The sequence below is a fragment of the Athene cunicularia genome (genome assembly GCF_003259725.1).
Source record: "Athene cunicularia isolate RWA chromosome 1 unlocalized genomic scaffold, athCun1 chr1_part1, whole genome shotgun sequence".
Classification (NCBI taxonomy): domain Eukaryota; kingdom Metazoa; phylum Chordata; class Aves; order Strigiformes; family Strigidae; genus Athene; species Athene cunicularia.
The window spans coordinates 63,797,304-63,814,807 of record NW_020799091.1 but is presented as its reverse complement, the minus strand read 5'-3'; the positions used below and the strand labels follow the sequence as shown (position 1 = coordinate 63,814,807).

Here is a 17,504-nt window from a genome sequence, read left to right as displayed (position 1 = left end):
CAACATGAGCCCAAGTTAGGGTAGTATGAATAGGGTAGTAGTAAAAGATGTGTATTAAGTATATAAGGCTTAATTATCAGAAAATATGTTGCTGATGCTTCCCTTCCCCCCATTAATTTTTTTTTCCCCTTTTATTCCCATTACCTCCTATATCATGCTTGAATTTTACCTTTATACAATTCAAAGCATGATGGATAAAATTATTTGCATAATTTCAGTGAAATATTGTGTGTGTATATGTGAGAGAAAATCAGTCAGACTGTATCCATAAACTCAGGTAAGTACTAGCCTTCTGTTAAAGGTGCAAGATACAGCACATTTCAGTTTAAAGTCCTGTAATTATTTGTTGGGGAAACAGAAATATATATTCTCCAGATCTTCAGAGGGAAAAGTAGCAATCATTTTTTTCTTGGAAGCTAACAGTTTGATTAGCCAACATTTTTCCTTTGGTTTCATTGATGCTCTTTTCTTTATCTGTTTGCATTATAATCTACATGTTTTCCTCTTTCATTATAACAGCTATGCCTTCAGGTCATGTCCTCATTTCAAGTATGTTCTGTTGTTGCCAGTTAAATCAGTGATGATTTAGGACAGTTTAGAAATCCCGTCTCTGCCCTCTGCAGTGTCCCTATGAATGCTTCTTTTCCCTTGCCCACAAGCATTTAATTATATTAAGCAGCTGCTCCAGTACCTTGATGCTGACAGCATTTTTTTGGTCAGCAGATGAACCAAGCCAGCCACAGATCAATGTCATTGATTGAAAAATGTAGAATGTGACAGATGGGGGGCATTAGTGGCAGCTTTCCGGGGAAGTGACGGAGAAGGGCTCCCAAAGCTATGCCTTGCCTCCCCACTTGTACTGTTTTTTAGGTCTGTGTGGAGGAATGTACCACAGAATATTATGCAGGTGTGACTGCTTCACCCACTGACAGAAGGGGGACAATTTGGGAGTAGGACCCCATCAGCAGAGGTTCTGTGGCTGAATTGTTCTGTTAAACTCATACAGTTAGCACAGTAGGAAGAGCAAGCCAGAAACAATCACGGTTTGGTTTGTTGAAGTTGTGTGCATGCTATTCGCCTGCCTGAACGTAGTGTTGCTGGGTGAGGACAGAAAGATGCTCCTGCTGAAGGCAAGCCCCTAGGCTGCTCCCTTTTGTGTCTGTCAGCTGCTCAACCAGGGATTTGGAGGGATTAGGAGTGCATCTCATTTAAACACAGCAAGGGGAAAGAGAATTATTTGTTTAACTGAAGTTTTGGGTGTTACGAAGATCTTTTATTCCCTGGTTCATTCAAAACAGATGGCTGGAGCAGACGGTATTGCCCACAAGAAGCAATATGGATTCAATTTGAGCTCAGAGTGGATATGTCTGCAATATGTATTCAGCGTAGCTCTAGTGTTTCTGATCATCACTCTGCTTCTTGTTGAGAAATCTTTTTGTTCTGGTGAGGAAATAATTGGGGAGGTTGCTTTAGAAAGCATCAGGTAGGTGGGAACTTTTTAGCTGTGGTACTTTGGTATGTAATTTAAGGAGCATATTTGTCATATTTTACATGTTTGTGATCAAACGGTGAGTTTGAGAAGAAAAACTTGACAACTTGAACTTGCTTTAGCATGGCAGTTATGCTTATATATAGAAGAACGATTTTTAATTTTCTTTTTCCCCTCACTTCAGTGGTTCTCAGTCTGAAAGCAGCAGTGTTTATCAAGGTATACTCCAATTAGTCTACTGGACTATTATAATGGAGTTATTTACTCTTACTGAAAACCAACTGTAGAGTACTCCTCCAGTGATTGAGAGGTGTTATGATTTCTGTGCTAGCCTGTTCATGGCCAGTTTTTTATCCTTTTATTCTTATGCGAATTATGACTTTTGGGGGTAAAATAAAGTCCCCCTCTTGTGCTTACCTTTCATGTGTTTGTAGGATACAGTCAATTAATTTTACAGTTTTTCTGTATTACTAAGATGCTACAGTCAAGCTCTTCTTGCATGAAACTCTATGTTCCTGTTTTAGCCTAATAATTATTTTGTGTGCTTGTTCCAGTTCAAATTTACTTTAATCACAATGGCACCCTTCTTTTTTTCAGTGGGAGATTTGCTAGTGCCTTATGCAGTGGCATTATTTCTCTTTTTCACAGCTGAAAAGGTCTTATTTAAGAGGGAAAAACTGTAGGATCTCCTTGCCTTTTTTCCCTTGTGGCACTCTGGTTTTGATTTATGATCTCAGCAATAATGCATATGCTATTGCTCCTTTCTCACTGTCAACAGATGCTTTTTCCACAGCTTATAGGAATTCATAACACCTTTTTGCTGACCTTTATTTGCACATTCTTGTCCTTGTTATAAATATCACCATGTCTCTCTTACTCCAGTCTTTTCACTATGTTACTCTGTTGTGCTTCGTGTATCAACATGGAACAGTATCTCTGGGTTTCAGATTGTTAACACAAATACCAGCTTTTTCTTTTTCTCCATCATTAATACATTTCTTACATGAAGTGTAGTTTACAAGCATTCTTCCAAGGATCAGTCTAACAACCTTCCTTCAGCCTGGTATTTCTTAGCCTTTTGGTTTTTAAAAATTTTACACACATGTACTGCCTGGTGGTTTATCAATAATTAAAAATAAGAACAGAGTTTTGAATGATATAATAGTCACAAAAGTAGTAGACAGCACTAAACTAACTGGCATTATCTGCAAGAATACAAGGTGCAATGCAAGATACCACTTTGGTGGGTAGCTTAGTGACTGCTGGTTAAGTCAAATGTCTGCACGTTGAGATAATAGTATCTAACGTGTTTCTGTTTTGACCTTTCTGTGGTTCTTAATTGTATCAGCCACAAACTTGCAGGTGCTGTTGCATAAGAGATTAGGCATAGTAGTAGACATGAATATTTGAACTCTATAATAACATAGTTATGTTTCAAACTCTTGTATATCCTTCTCTTTCAAATGATTCATGTGATAAAATTCTTTGAAGTCCATCATACAGACTTCCAGGTTTGAAGGGAAGGGCCACTTGAGAAATGCAGAATGCTGTGTTACCTTTACAGTATTTCTGTTTAGACTGCTTGCTTTTAATTGCAGTTAAGCATGTATTTATTTTGCTCTTGTGTCTGAATCTATTTTAATACTCTGGATATTGCCAGCAAACCTCTGAATACAGAACTGGCTAGGCAGCTGTGTCTTTTAAGATGTGCTTCTCCAAAGCAGGGTGGAACTTTGTTTCACATGAAGCGTTTTATTCGTCTGTGTAGCTAAAAGATAGTGCTAGACCTGAATAGTAGTAATGTGGAGTTGAATTTGCAGCCTGTGAAGGAGACTTCTGATGAAAAGCATGTCTTTTCACAGAGAATGCTCGAGCACCACAGCCATGTTTCTTTGGGGTGGAAAGCTCCTTGTAAGGCTAGGCATAATATGCATGACTTTGTTTGCAAAATAGTTTTTGATAACCAAGCTTTTTTTTTTTATAGCACCATCAGCTCATATTTCAGCAGGTTGATCAGTTCTGGGCTGTTTCATTAGCTTCCTCTTCTGGTAGCACCCAGCTACAGGGCCATGAGCTGGCAGAGAGTTCCTCTGTGATGGCATGTGAAGCCGTAGCCTCTGACATCGCATCTACTACTAGGAAAGAGGAATGCTTGGCTGATAGGCTGAATAATTAGGAGTTTTGAAATATGGGACCCCAACATGCTTTACTGTTAACTAGCAGCCATGGTGAAAGCATTAATCTTTGAACATTAGAGGTTGGTTGTATTTACCTAGGAATTAAGTGTGCAGTGTCCTGTTAAGGTGAAGGTGGAATGTAGGAGTCATCATGTGTCTGCATTTAGAAACCATGATAAGCCTGAAATGCTTATTACTTATAAATCTGAACTGCTAGGGGATTTGGGAAACTTGAGCAAGCAGGAAGTAACTGATGTATTTCTTCTTTAAAATTATACATATATTTAGACTTTTGGAATAATTTATTTCCTGTATGTATTGTACCCCACCCTCAATCACAAGCCTCATCAATAAAAGAACAATATTTAGGTGTGCTTTAGGTATTTGGGTAGAAATCTTAGTTTTGTCTAAAACAGAAGTTTCCTGTACATGACAAGAATATACATGTTGTTATCCTTACAATTGTGAGGAAACATGCTAAGTTTCAGGTATGCAGCAAAGAGACCTGTAGCATTTTAAAATGCTAAACAATATTGTGTTTCTTGATATGGCTGTATTTACATTAGAATCAGGACCTAAATGACTTCTTCCACTCAAAGTCAAGTATGCCTCTTTCCCTCTGGCAGACAAGACTTGTATTAATATAATTCCATTATGTGGAACTTGAGATCTTCAGAAGCCTCCTGTGGCACTACTCTGGACAGGACTGCAGCCTCTGGCTATCTGTGCAAGCAATGATATTTGCCTGTTTATCTCCCCAGTAAATCAAAGTTTCATCCATTTCAAAAGCCACCAGCAAAATAAACTTTTCAAATGAAAATTTAATTCAGTTAGGACTGACCAAAAGTAGAATTCCCTGGCTGGGTACAAAGGAGTAGGGTAGGTAGAGTGGTGGAAACATAGAAGTATGCGTTTGCAAGAGGAGACACCCCCCCACACCCCTCTTTTTACACCATAAAACCAAAACCAAACAAAACCCAAACCCAAAACAAAAAAAACAAACCAGCAAAAAACAGTGGCCAAGTCTTAGCATGCAGCATAAGGCTGGCTTACTTTGTGCTTTATGTTTTACTGGAATAGCCATGTTGTAGGGATGGGTTTTTTTAGTTTTAGGTAATGGCTCCAGTTGTGAAAGCACTAATGTGCATGTGGTATTGAAACTATACTTTTGACAGAGCTGTCTCCATGTTGAAAGGATTGTGCTATTTTAACTGTATAATTAAAGTGTCAGAGACACTAAGCTAGAGTAGCATATTTTGTTCTTCATAGCACTTTTTTGACCTTCTAATGGTCAGCCAGGGCTCTGTACATTCAATAAAATTTTAATAATGCAGCCTTCACGAATATGTCACTTCAGCAGGAAGCATAATATAATTGCTGACAAACGTATAATGCTGTTAGGGGCACTCAATGTAGATCCTAATATACAGGTTTGTATTTTAACTTGTAAATCCCCATAAGATGTATTCATATGCTTGAAGTAATCCATGTGTTAAATGCCAAGACTTATGAAACTGGAAATGTAACTGGATTTGTTGTACAAGAAGCCAGCTGAGGAAACAATAGTATTTCCTCCCATTCCCTCTGCAGCAGACTTGTTTGGCTAGAGCTTGTCTTTGTGAAAAGTCCCAAACTTGGTCTGAAAGAAAAACCCTACTGGCACTCCTAGTAGTATATTCAAACTATAAATCACTCTATTTAAAATGTTTGATATACTTTATTGGAATTTATCTTGTCTTAACTTGTAGCAATTGCTTCTTTTTTAAGACTTTCTTTTACTATATTGAAAAGCCCATGATACCTAGGGTGCTTTCTCAGTGAAGTGGTCAAGTTTGCTTTTAATTTTCCTTGCATAAATTCTACAAATAAAGAAGTTCCTTACAGAGCTCAATTTTTGTAAGTAGTATTTGTAACCCTTTCTTTCACATCCTTTCCTGTTCTTCAGCTTCCTGCCTTAAATGTGAGTATCAGAGGTGGATGCAGTTTTCTAACCTCAGGTTTGCTGATGTCATATATAGAGATGACATACTCTCTCTCCTTCAGTAGTGGAAATATCCAAGGATTACTTTGGCTTTTCCTGAGCTAAGATGTGCTTACTCTGGATTTGTTGTATTTACAACTTAAGATACTGCAAAATTGTTATTTTGAGTTGTTCAACCATATTGTCAAGTTTGGGGTTTTTTAATATGGAATATTATAAAGAAGCACTGACATCAGACATACTATATTTTGAAACAATATCTAATGTATATGTAGCATAGGTGGCTACATAAAGAATGTGTTTGTGAAGGGAGATGTGCTTTGGGAGTAAAGGAAATCACATGAAGAAAATAATGTGCAGAGCACAGTGGTAACTTTTGTCTACCTAAATGTACGAGAAGTGACTGTTCGGTTTCAGAGAGATGCTTGGAAGTACAACCTTGGTTGATACATGTGTGTTATGTTCAAAATACTTGAATGCTTTAATAAGGTTTCAATTTATAGCTAGTGAAAAAGTCTCATTTGTTCTTCTTGTAGTTTTAAAACCTGTTGCTTCAGGATTAAAGTTAATTCTCTTGTTAGCTTCTTCCAGCTTGAAATAAGAGGATTTGTGGCTTTCATTCTCTTCAGACTCAAGTGTTGGATTGGTTTCCCTCTCTAAGTATCAGGCTATAACTGTATGTGTCTGTCCAGCTCTGTATTTTAAGCCTCTTGCTTCTGTCCCAGCCATTTAAGTAAGGTGCTCAATCTGTAGTGTTCTTGTAAAGAGCTGATTCTCAAGTGCAAGATAATGCTGTGTTTTGTGCTGAAATGTTAAGAATAATCTTGTCAGTGTGGTGAACTGATAAAATTGCCATTCTTCCTAATCACATAGAGGAATTAAAAAAGCCACAGATCCAGGAATTCTTATTCAACTGAAGTCATCAGCCATTAAGACTCACTGTACAATTATAAACTTATTTTTACAAAAAAATTTAAAAAGTTTGTTTCCTCTGCAGGCATGATAAGTAGTTGTGGTAATCTTCAGTGCTTTTTCATGATTTTCCTTTTCATTTAAGGAAATTGGTGTTAAAACTCTGTCAAAGTGAGTTTGTGAATTAAAAGCCTTGGCTCCTGGGACCATCATCAACCCAGTAAACTGCAGCCTTCTCCAAAGGCTTTTTCTGCAATTCTTTGGACTGTCAGAATTCATAGAGTGCAATGACTGGAGTCGGACCAGGCCATTTGAATAACCTGTATCCGTTGGTATCTATCACCTCCCTGATACTATGGAATAAACCACTATCCACAAAAGGAGCAATTCCAGTGGTAGTGGATACAAAGACAGGGGATAGAGAAGAAAGGAGAATAGGCCAACAGCATTTTGCTCAGAGTTATATCTTATCTGTACAAGAGTGCTTTGGTAGCTTTAACTTTAATCTAGACTAGTTTTTAATGACGTATATATCTCTACTGAGCAGCACATAACAGTTAGTGTTTAAACCAAAAAATAATAAAAACCCTAGCCAGTTTCATTCTCTAGAATGTCTGAAAGTTGCATTTGTGCTTTCTAACACGCTGCGAATTTCAATTTGTTTTCTCTGAGAGGTTACCCACGGAGTATTTAATATATTTCATCTCTGCCTTCTGTAAAATCTGGAAGGATATCATCTTTGCCTTTCTCTCCATTGTCTTTATAATTAACAAGGATCCTTCTTCACTTTTCAAATGGTGGCTACTACATCTGCTCACAATCCCACTGTGCTGTGTGAAATGCAAATAGGAAACCAAAGGGCTCTTTCTGCTCCACAGGATCTATGTTTCCAAGTTTGGGATCAGAAGCAAAAGATGAAGACAGGCAGATGGAATTAAGTAGAAACAATCAAACATTGCCTTTTTGTGCTTGATGAAAAGGCGTTAATAGTAAATAATTTCTCAGAATAATGTTGTTCTAAATTTTGTGTAATCTCAGTATCACAACCAATAAGCATCCATAAAATGCTTGCATTCAAGGTAGCTCTGCCATGCAAAATGAATTGGGCTTGCTTATGGGTTGGGGTTTTTTTTAAAGCTAATATTTAATTGTGAATGATACAGCTACTGCTGGTTCAGGTGTGAGTTTACTACCTCAGGATGGAAATTCTGGTTTGGTTTGGTTCAATGAAGGAAAAAAAATACAGCTTGAGCCTGTTTTTGGTTGTTTTGTTTGTTTGTTGGATTTCTTCTCAGTTCTGTGGAAGATTATGAATTTGTGTCTTACAAATAACATAATTAGGAGTTCAGATTGCTGCTTAACCACGTATCTGCAGGATATTGCTTTGGGCAGGACATCTGCAGGGGGCCACTTTGGCCTGATTATTGCAAAAAGAATTTGCAGTACTCTTGGTTTTCCTCCTCTTCCTGTTGTGACTTTCTGATTTCCTCCCAAAGGTTGTCCAACTTTTTATGCCAGGCTTATGATGTAGATTTTTACAGGATCTGTTGCACCTTCTTGGACTATCCCATAGTAGAAATACAATAGCCCTGCCTTCATGGACAAAGCAGGCTTACAGTCACCAGCAAAGAGAATGAGTGAGTCAATAAATTGTGTAGGAATAGCATAAATGGTATTTAGATGCTCTGCAGGTGAGAAGGGACTGCTATTGTAATCTAGTTTGACCTCTGTAGCTGAAGTGATGAAACTCATTCCATATGTGTTGCATGATGTTTATAAACTCAGCTATGATAGTGTATCTTTTTGGAAAGAAAAGTTTTGTGCTGCCAAGGTTATTTAAAATAATCCCTCTGTTCAGTAACATGCAAACAGTTAAGTTTTATAATGAAGGATTTTTTTATAGGACTTTTTTTCCCACAAAGACACGTGGTAGAATCTGTTTCTGTTCTGACTTGAAATGTAGAACTTGAGTGTTTTTTCATTAAGCTGGCCAATCTGTTCATGGCAACATCTGCTTTTGCCTGCCAGCGTTGAGGCCTGCTCTGTTTGTCCCTTCTAGATTCCAGTGAAGTCTGGTAGCAAATGGTAATGTGAATCTACAGCAAGGAGACATTTTTGAATGCTGCATGTTGGCATAAAAATGAACCATTTTTGCTTGTTTTTGGGGGGAGAGAGAACATTAATCCCCTTCCCCTGCCATGGCTCTCATGGACGTTATATTCTTGTGAAGAAAATACTTTCCATTGCTCATGACTGTAAGAAAAGTTAAACCAGCTGATTTTTAATTTTTGTTTGGTTAAATTGGATTGCCAAGACAAATCACTGGGTTTGTCCCAGGCTGGGTTATATATGCTCTTGAAATAACAGTTAGAAATGCTGGAAGATAAGCAGCAGAGCTGAGGTCTTCTTGAGTATTTCTATAACAGTAAGAATGCATATCATGTTAGTTCCAGTAGGAGCGTTTATATTTAACCTGACATATGCACAAAAGAGTTAAAGGATTCTTTTTTAACTTCTGCAGCTCTGACTTGTAGAGGTAATTCAAGGCTATAAGAGAACTGCTTCTTAAACTTTTATTTTTGGAACCTCTTAATCTATTTGTAACGGAGAACAAGGTCATACAGTCCCTACAAGCTTTATCCTTATTTCCTGCAAATCTCATTACTGCTCTAGAGCACAAGCTTAGTCCTGGACATCCTGGTAGGATTCAGAGAGGTACTAATTATTGTGACAAGCTACATTTCACTGTCTCCCTAAGGAATAGCTCTTTGCCAGATGCTGAGCCAGAACAGAGTTTCAAGCTCAGTGACAGCATGCCAGTCAGTTCAGTGTTAGTTACAAAAAGCCCTTTAAACAAGGAAAAAGTCCCTTCATCTAGTCACCTGACTTGTACAGTAGCAATAAAATACCTGGCAGTTGGTGAAGCTGGCTTTTCCTTTTTGCTGCTTGACTCCAAGAGGAAGAGAAGCTGATGATCCCGGCAGAGATGCTCTTTGAGGTCAGAACTCTGAGGAAGGGGCACTTGGTGAGGTGAATTCTATGTGAGGTGCTGCTTGCATTGACCTTTGCTACATTCTTGGGCACTGTTAAACTTAGCAAATTCACAGGCAGGCACCAGGAATGACAAGACTAAGCAAAGCAGGTACACATGGGAAAGCAACAGGCAAAGGAAAGCCAAGAGGAAAGTAAGGAAACCCTAGGACCAGTTTACAAAAGAGCTTGGAGACAGGTTTTCCAATAGGAAACTCCATAATTTTCATCTAGAGATTTTTCTGGAAGTTAATTTAATAGAAGACCGTAATAATTTATAATACAATATTTCATTTGCCTTCCAGAAGAAGATACGATGAAAAGTAATGTAGTGCACAATCACCTAAATGTTAATGCTCTCACTTCCGTTTGATTGAAGAATAAAAGGAAGCTATGTGTTTTTTTCAGGAGGATGATACATAGAGGACATTCCTACCTGGATCAATAGATACATAATATAATTAGCCTATGTATATATCTTAAATTGGTAAGTGGCAGATTGACAGCAGTTACTGACTTGGGTCTGTTCTGGATCAACTGCTCAGTATTTTGCTAGATTATTGAGAGGTAAAAATAATACACCAATTAAACGTGGATGGTAAAAAAATCTAGAAATTACAAATAATGTGTAAGATAAGATAAAGAAGGAATATAAAGCTACTGTATTTTGATAGTAGGTGAGTAAAATTAATTTGCACAGTATCTTGTGAAAAACAGCTTTGTGGTGAGGGGTTAGGCTTGTGGAGACTTGTTTATAAACAAGGATATCTTGACTTTAGGGAGAGATTTTGGGCAGAGCAGCCAATTATAAAAGATGAAGAAAATAGGGAACACTGAAATGTTTGCAGCAAGAGAGAGCTGAAGGATTTAGCAGCAAGTTTGCAGATGACACCAAGTTGGATGGGAGTGTTGATCTGCTCAAGGGCAGGGAGGCTCTGCAGAGAGACCTGGACAGGCTGGAGCCATGGGCTGAGGCCAACTGGAGGAGTTTCAATGAGGCCAAATGCCAGGGGCTGCCCTTGGGCCACAACAACCCCCAGCAGCACTACAGGCTTGGGGAGGAGTGGCTGGAGAGCTGCCAGTCAGAGAGGGACCTGGGGGGGTTGATTGACAGCCGGCTGAACAGGAGCCAGCAGTGTGCCCAGGGGGCCAAGAAGGCCAATGGCATCCTGGCTTGTGTCAGCAATAGCGTGGCCAGCAGGGACAGGGAAGGGATCTGACCCCTGTACTCGGCACTGGTGAGGCCGCCCCTCGATTCCTGTGTTCAGTTTTGGGCCCCTCACTACAAAAAGGACATTGAATGACTCGAGCGTGTCCAGAGAAGGGCAATGAAACTGGTGCAGGGTCTGGAGCACAGGTCGTACGGGGAGCGGCTGAGGGAACTGGGGGTGTTTAGTCTGGAGAAGAGGAGGCTGAGGGGAGACATTATCACCTTCTACAGCTGCCTGAAAGGAGGTTGCAGAGAGCTGGGGATGAGCCTCTTTAACCAAGTAATAAGTAACAGGACAGGAGGTAATGGAGGGAATGGCCTCAGTTTGCACCAGAGACTGTTTAGACCAGACACTAGGAAGCATTTCTTTACAGAATGGGTTGTGAAGTGTTGGAATGGGCTGCCCAGGGCGGTGATGGAGTCCCCATCCCTGGAGGTATTTAAGAGTTGTGTCGACATAGCACTTAGGGATATGCTGTAGTTGGGAATTGTCAGTGTGAGGTTAATGGTTGGACTGGATGATCTTCAAGGTCCTTTCCAACCTAGATGATTCTGTGATTTTTGCTGTGGGGACATTTCCAGAAGGTCTAGGGACAGGGCATCCTTAGTAAATAAGAACAGAATAGAAGAGCTGTATAGGTTAAATGTTCCCATGCACTTAGGCACCAACACAAGTTACAAAATAATTTCCACTAGTGAGACCAGCTGTGGACCATGAAAGGTGGCTCAAGCATGATGCTGGAACATTTTCTGACTCACCTGTGTAGTTCTGGCTACCCCTGTGGTAGCCCTGATGACTTGGTGTGTGGCAGAGTGCATGCTCCAGGGTGGAGGCCTGGCTCACCTCCGGGGTAACACTGCCCTCAGAAGATCGATGTTAGAGCCCTACAGTTGGGTCTCTACTATCCTCTGGGCTGATGCAATGCCCTTATGTTCCTTGTAAAAGATCTGTAAGTTTTGCACAAATATGAGATGCTGCAGGAATGTTTCTGGATGATTGGAAATGCAGCTTTCTTAATCTGAGTAGCTAATTTTATATATGTACATTTCTGTATAATAGTATATATATTAAAATTTATAACTACATATTAATTATGTGTGATAATTATAATACCCCCATAACTATAATTAATGTGTAATAATTACATATAGATGCAGATTCTTTTAATGTAACTTCTTTCTGTTGTGAACTGACAGCTAATATCTTGGAAAAAACGTGCTACTCAGTTATTGGCATTTGCATAAAATCGTTAATCCCTCCCCCTGTTTGTTTTGTGGCAGTGCTGGGCTGAAGGTTGCACTGCTGTGTACCAGGGCACATGGGAGCCGCTTCTGCTCAGCAAGGAGTGGCAGGAGGCTGCCCCAGATAGATGAATAGTGCCTTTTTCCTTTCTGTCCAGCAGTACAATGTAACAAACTTGAACTAAATTTTCATTTATGTCAAGGTTTTCTGCTGCTAGCTGCTTCAGTAATTCAAGGAGTAAAGTATTCCAAGTTGCCTGGCTGTTAACTTTTTACTTGCCAGCTTTCAAAAAGCTGGGTGAGTGTCCGGTTGTGTTCTCACTTAGATCCTGACATTTACTTTGCTGAACAAATTAAAAATAGCAGCTGCTGTTGATTTCAGCGTATCGGATGATTGCAGCAGAGGAGAGAGCTTGTGGGCTGCTGTCCTTCCTCCTGAGGACACTTGCCAGTGGTAACTTGAAGAACTTTTAAGTGTTCAGATGTCTCAGGAGCACAAAAAAGAAAAAAAAAAATGGGGTTGTAGATGTGTGAGAGAAGGCTTGTTTTTTGAAATGTGAGTCTTTATTCTTAAAGCAGCATTTAAAAAAAGGCTCAGCCAGTTAATGTTACTTTTACCTGCATTCCAGCTCACAAATGAACACAACACTAACACCAAATATGCAGAAAGAGGTTTTTGTGTTGGCTTTGGGGTCATGGTGTGACTGGTTTTAGTACACTTTTTCATGGGATTACTTGTGCTTTAGCTCTCAGAGCTTTGCCTCCAAGCAAGTGAAAGGCAAATGGTTAAAGGAGTGTATATAGTGGCAGTGCCTCTTCTGTCTGTAGAGTTGTACCTATCATTCTTCAATGGGAGCAAATAAAATAAGGATCACGGACAAAAAGCCTGATTCCTAAAACTTGAATGCAGTGCTCCTTGGTATCATAAAAACTCCTGCAGATGTTTTGCAGTTTGGACAGGACAAATGTAGAGCAAATAGTTCCTGAAGTGGGAAGACTGGTCAAGAAAACCTTTGACACAGAAGAGTGGAATATTAAACTGCTCTTGTGATTTCATTAGAGAAATTAAAGTGTTTATAAACTTATTGTGTGATTTGGACATCTTAAATTTGTGGCACTGAGAAGTTTTATTAAAAAAATTTCAGACAAACAGACTTTGGTTTTTCTGATTCCTTCACCTTCCTATGAACCATTGGTCTATGTTGTGTGTGTCTGGGAACCTTGGCAGAAACCAGTTAAATTATAGAAACCTGAATTGCAACTTTCCAGAATCAGTGAAGTAAAGAAACGCATACGAGGGTGCTTGTGTTACCAGTTACTTCTTTTACTAAATAATTACATATGTCTTGTCAGCAAAGCACAAGTGAACCATCAAGGATTGCAATGACCAGCAGTGTGGGAGATGTAGATCTAATTTTAACCCCCATCTTGCTGGTAAATAAAGTAGGAAATGTTGCCTTGAGGGGTCTGTTATTTACTTCCTTTTGGAATTATTCTATGAAAAGTGGATTCCTTGGTCAGAGGGAAAAAGAGAAAACTCTTAAGGGCTAGGTCACACCCTAGGAGAAGTGGTACAGCACCCCTGCACAGCTGGCACTCAGAAGTTTGTATTTCCAGTTCCTGACTGGACCCAGTCTAAAGGCTACAAGTTTTTTGGTGTGTTTTTTTTGTTTGTTTGTTTTTTTGTTACCTGTCTGAGTACTGTGTGGACTGGAGGTGTGCAGCCCCCACACATGGGAAGGAGGTGGTGGTTATATTGTTTAAATATTAGTAAGACTTCTGTAGTTTAGCCAGCAGTTAAATACTACCTAGATTATATTCCTTGGGAAGGAAGAATGAATTGCCAAAAAACATCAGAGAGAAAGCAGATACTTTGGTAGGCATGAATGGAGTGTTTGTGTAGGGGGATCAGCCTTGGCTGAAAGAGAAGGTCTGAATGACCACAGTGCAGACATCTTTGTTTCATGGTTTAATTTACATCAGCTTGGGATTCACAGACTCAACATGCCTTTATATACTCAGCTGCACAGGACATTCTCTTTGTCGTGGAAAGATCATGTCCACAGATTCCTGAATTTTGGTTTCTTCTCTCCAAGATTATTACAGCCCTGCAATGTTGGGCCTGAAAACTGATCAGGAAGTCCTTGGAGAACTTGTGAAAATGAAAGTTCCAGCTGTGGCAGAGCTGATGGAAAGACATGGAGTAATGTGGACCCTAGTAGTGTCACGCTGGTTTATATGCTTGTTCATTGACATTCTTCCAGTAGAGGTAATTGGTAACATAAAATTCTCTTCATATACACTTGCAATTGTTGTTTCATTGGTACTGCTTTAGTAAGTAATTACCTACTGGAAATCAAGAAGCTATAATCTGAATTCTCTCCTTTTCTACAGACTGTGCTCCGAATATGGGATTGTTTATTCTATGAAGGGTCAAAGATCATCTTCCGTGTGGCCTTAACATTAATTAAGCAACACCAAGCTTTTATTTTGGAAGCCACAAATTTCCCTGACATTTGTGACAAATTTAAGCAGATCACCAAAGGAACATTTGTAACAGAGTGTCACAGCTTCATGCAGGTAAAATCTCTGCAGCTTTTAGGTGTTAGAAAGTAAAAACAAGACTGACTTTAAAATGTTTTGCTCAGTAGGAACAGATGGATACAGTTAGGAGAAATATACTGTGGGAATTGCCAAAGGGATGAAGAATGTTTTTACATAAGAAACTCCAACCTTTCTAAGAATTTTTAAAAAAGAATTATTATCTAAATCTATATATAGCAATCCATTCACAGTATCTGTTGTACAGGGGAAAAAAAAAGGCTTTTTGCCCTTTTTACCAGAAGGCAGGAAATCTGACTACAAAAATAACTTTAGTGCATTCTTTCAGTGAACTATGGATTATGAACCATAATGGAGTGTTGTAGACACAAAGTGAGCTTTAAACTTGCATTGATAAATCTTTATAGTATCAGAATATTTTGTTCTGTTTATAACAAAAAGGTAGCACCAACTTCTTATTTCCAAAATAAGAATTTTTCTTGTAAATTATTAATAGATTGGATGCCAAATCTGTATAGAACATTAGATTTAGATCTTAACTCAGAAGATGGAAATGTAAAAGATGTTAGCTCCAAAAATGTATCAGGAGCACATCTGTCATAAAACACTTGGCCACCTCCACTACCACTGTTTGCCTAGCGTGCACGAAACTCCATCCCAGCAGGTGACTCTTACCCCAAAAAGAGTTTCATGCTCATGTCGGAGCTCTGTGCATAGGTCTGTCATAGTAGGATGTCATTCATGTTACAATTCATTTTTGCTCATACAGAAGAAAAATAAGCTTATTACTAGTGTTTGAGTCTTTAAAGTAACATAAATTGCAGGTGGAGCTTTAGTTTAGAAGGGAGATGTTTGAGGGGTTTTTCCTATTCCATAAAGGGTTTTGAATAAGAGTTTCATTAAATGTTAATTGGCATGAGATACAAACACTTGTCCTTGAAGGACTTCCCCCCTCCTCCTTTAATTATATTTTATAGCAGCTGTTTTTAGAAAATCAACTACCTTTCTCTTGCAGTTTATTTTAAATGTATTGGCTACTGTAGTGAGGGGGCTTTGAAGGCAATTAAATAAAAGTTTAGGTTAGGTTCTTACATAACTTTGAAAGACTTTGGAGTTTGGATGTTTGGGGTTGTTTTTTTTTCATCAGTACAGATACTAGCATCAGTAGAGGGGATGACTGTTGAGTATTTTATGTTGCCCTCTGCCTGAACAAAACCTTAGTTTTTAGCTTAATGCAGTGCAGGCTTCTTTACTAGAATGCTGTTCAGAACTGGCTCATTTATAATCTTGTCTCGAGAGTTGTCAGTTACAACTAGAGAGCTGAGGGGCCCACAAATCTTACCTGTTGGAGTGCATAAACTTGCAGCTTGCTCTATAGTTTTAGATGAAGTAGTAGAAATAAATATATTGTTCTTAAGCAACAACTCAGAAAAAAAAAAAAACAACAAACAACCACAAACAAACCAACCAACCAGATATGTGAAGGCTTTTGAAGTAGCTCAACTTCTTACATCCATATACATTACTACCCTGGAAAGCCTTGGAAAGAAGATCTAAGGTGGCATAGCAAGGGATTGATTTTTTTTTTTTTTTTTTTTTTTCAGTAGGAACATACCCCTTTCTGCATGTGTGTGTTCTAGAGCCTGAACACCCTGTGCTGGCACCACATGAGAAATGCACTTGTGCTTTGCAGCAGTACCTAGGATGGCTTAAAATGTTCTAAATATGTCAACCACCCCAACACAAATGCCATCTAAAATCATTTTAAGTGGACACTTATATTCAAACTAGCTTTTGTATTGTTGCTTTTGTGTAACTTACAGCACTTGTTACCAGCTACAGGTTTACCATGTCTTTACAGCAGAGTAGATGAAGATGCTACCCCATCACAAGGAAGCCAAACAGCAGTAAGCACTGGTCACAGTGTGGATATCAACACAGGGATTTCACACTTCAGATAATTATGTGAGATTCCAGCATGTTTTCCAAAGCCAATACTTTAACTAAGAATTTTCTCCTTTTGCCCACAGAAAATATTCACAGACCCTGGAAGCTTGTCTATGGCAACAATCAACAAACTCCGAGAGACTTGCAGAGAAAAGGTGCTTTCTCAGGGATAACTCAGCAGACTTAACCAGGTGGTCAGATACTACAGCAATGACACATTCCTCTATTTGCACTGACTAAAGCACACTTTAAGCTTTCCATGAGTTAACTGACACTTGACCAATTTTTCCTGCCTTTCAAGTAAGTGTTGTTAACATTTTGTACTGTATGTTAGACTTGATAACTGGAATGGGTGGTTCTGTTCTCGTGGGTTTGGGGTTTTTTTAAAGGATTAAAGTGTTTTCAGAGTAGAATGTGATCAGTGTCAGGACCCTCCTTTTAAAAAAAAAGTCACAATCCTTGTCTTTTCAGGGCATTTTGTTATGTTAAACCCCCAGGTGTATAAAATGATATATCCTTCTTACTGTATTAACTGTGATACCACTATCATTTGTACAAAATAAATTAATTTAATTTGTCAGAATCTGTTTCTTGGTGTGAAGAGAATATCTATCTGATCTCTTCCCTGACTGTCAATAGTTGGCTAGAATATAAGCATCTTCCTTCTTCCTTGCTGTTATCACTTAAGGAACTCAAATATGGTAAAGTGCAGGACAAGGCAGCCATGAAGAAGGTGATCTTTATCTTCAATAGCAGTTACTCTATGCAGTGTATAATGACTCTTCAGGTAAAAGCAGCAGGGAATATGTGCAAGTCCAGGCTCCAGAAAGCAGTAGCAGAAGTTCCTCTATAACCACTCTTAATATTTATATGTTTATTCATATTTTTCTAGTTCTACCAGAGTAGGTAACATGTAATTTGACTCACTCATTTCTCTTTGTTGTAAGGAATACT

General features: G+C 38.8%; 1 protein-coding gene and 1 long non-coding RNA gene across 3 annotated transcripts in view; both read left to right on the top strand.

Moving 5' to 3' along the window:
• GRTP1 (growth hormone regulated TBC protein 1) overlaps nt 1-17,040 on the top strand; it is a 36,482-nt gene extending 19,442 nt beyond the window's left edge. For both annotated transcript variants that reach the window (XM_026859143.1, XM_026859151.1), the window contains 3 exons: nt 14,138-14,310; nt 14,436-14,621; nt 16,634-17,040. In XM_026859143.1, the coding sequence (XP_026714944.1) occupies nt 14,138-14,310; nt 14,436-14,621; nt 16,634-16,723 (449 nt within the window). In that variant the 3' untranslated portion in view covers nt 16,724-17,040. The remainder of the gene's footprint in view (nt 1-14,137; nt 14,311-14,435; nt 14,622-16,633) is intronic.
• Nucleotides 7,573-14,129, top strand: LOC113485759. The gene is made up of 3 exons (XR_003399482.1): nt 7,573-7,585; nt 11,236-11,248; nt 13,418-14,129. It is a non-coding gene; the product is annotated as an uncharacterized LOC113485759 (long non-coding RNA).
• Nucleotides 17,041-17,504: the final 464 nt, after the last annotated feature.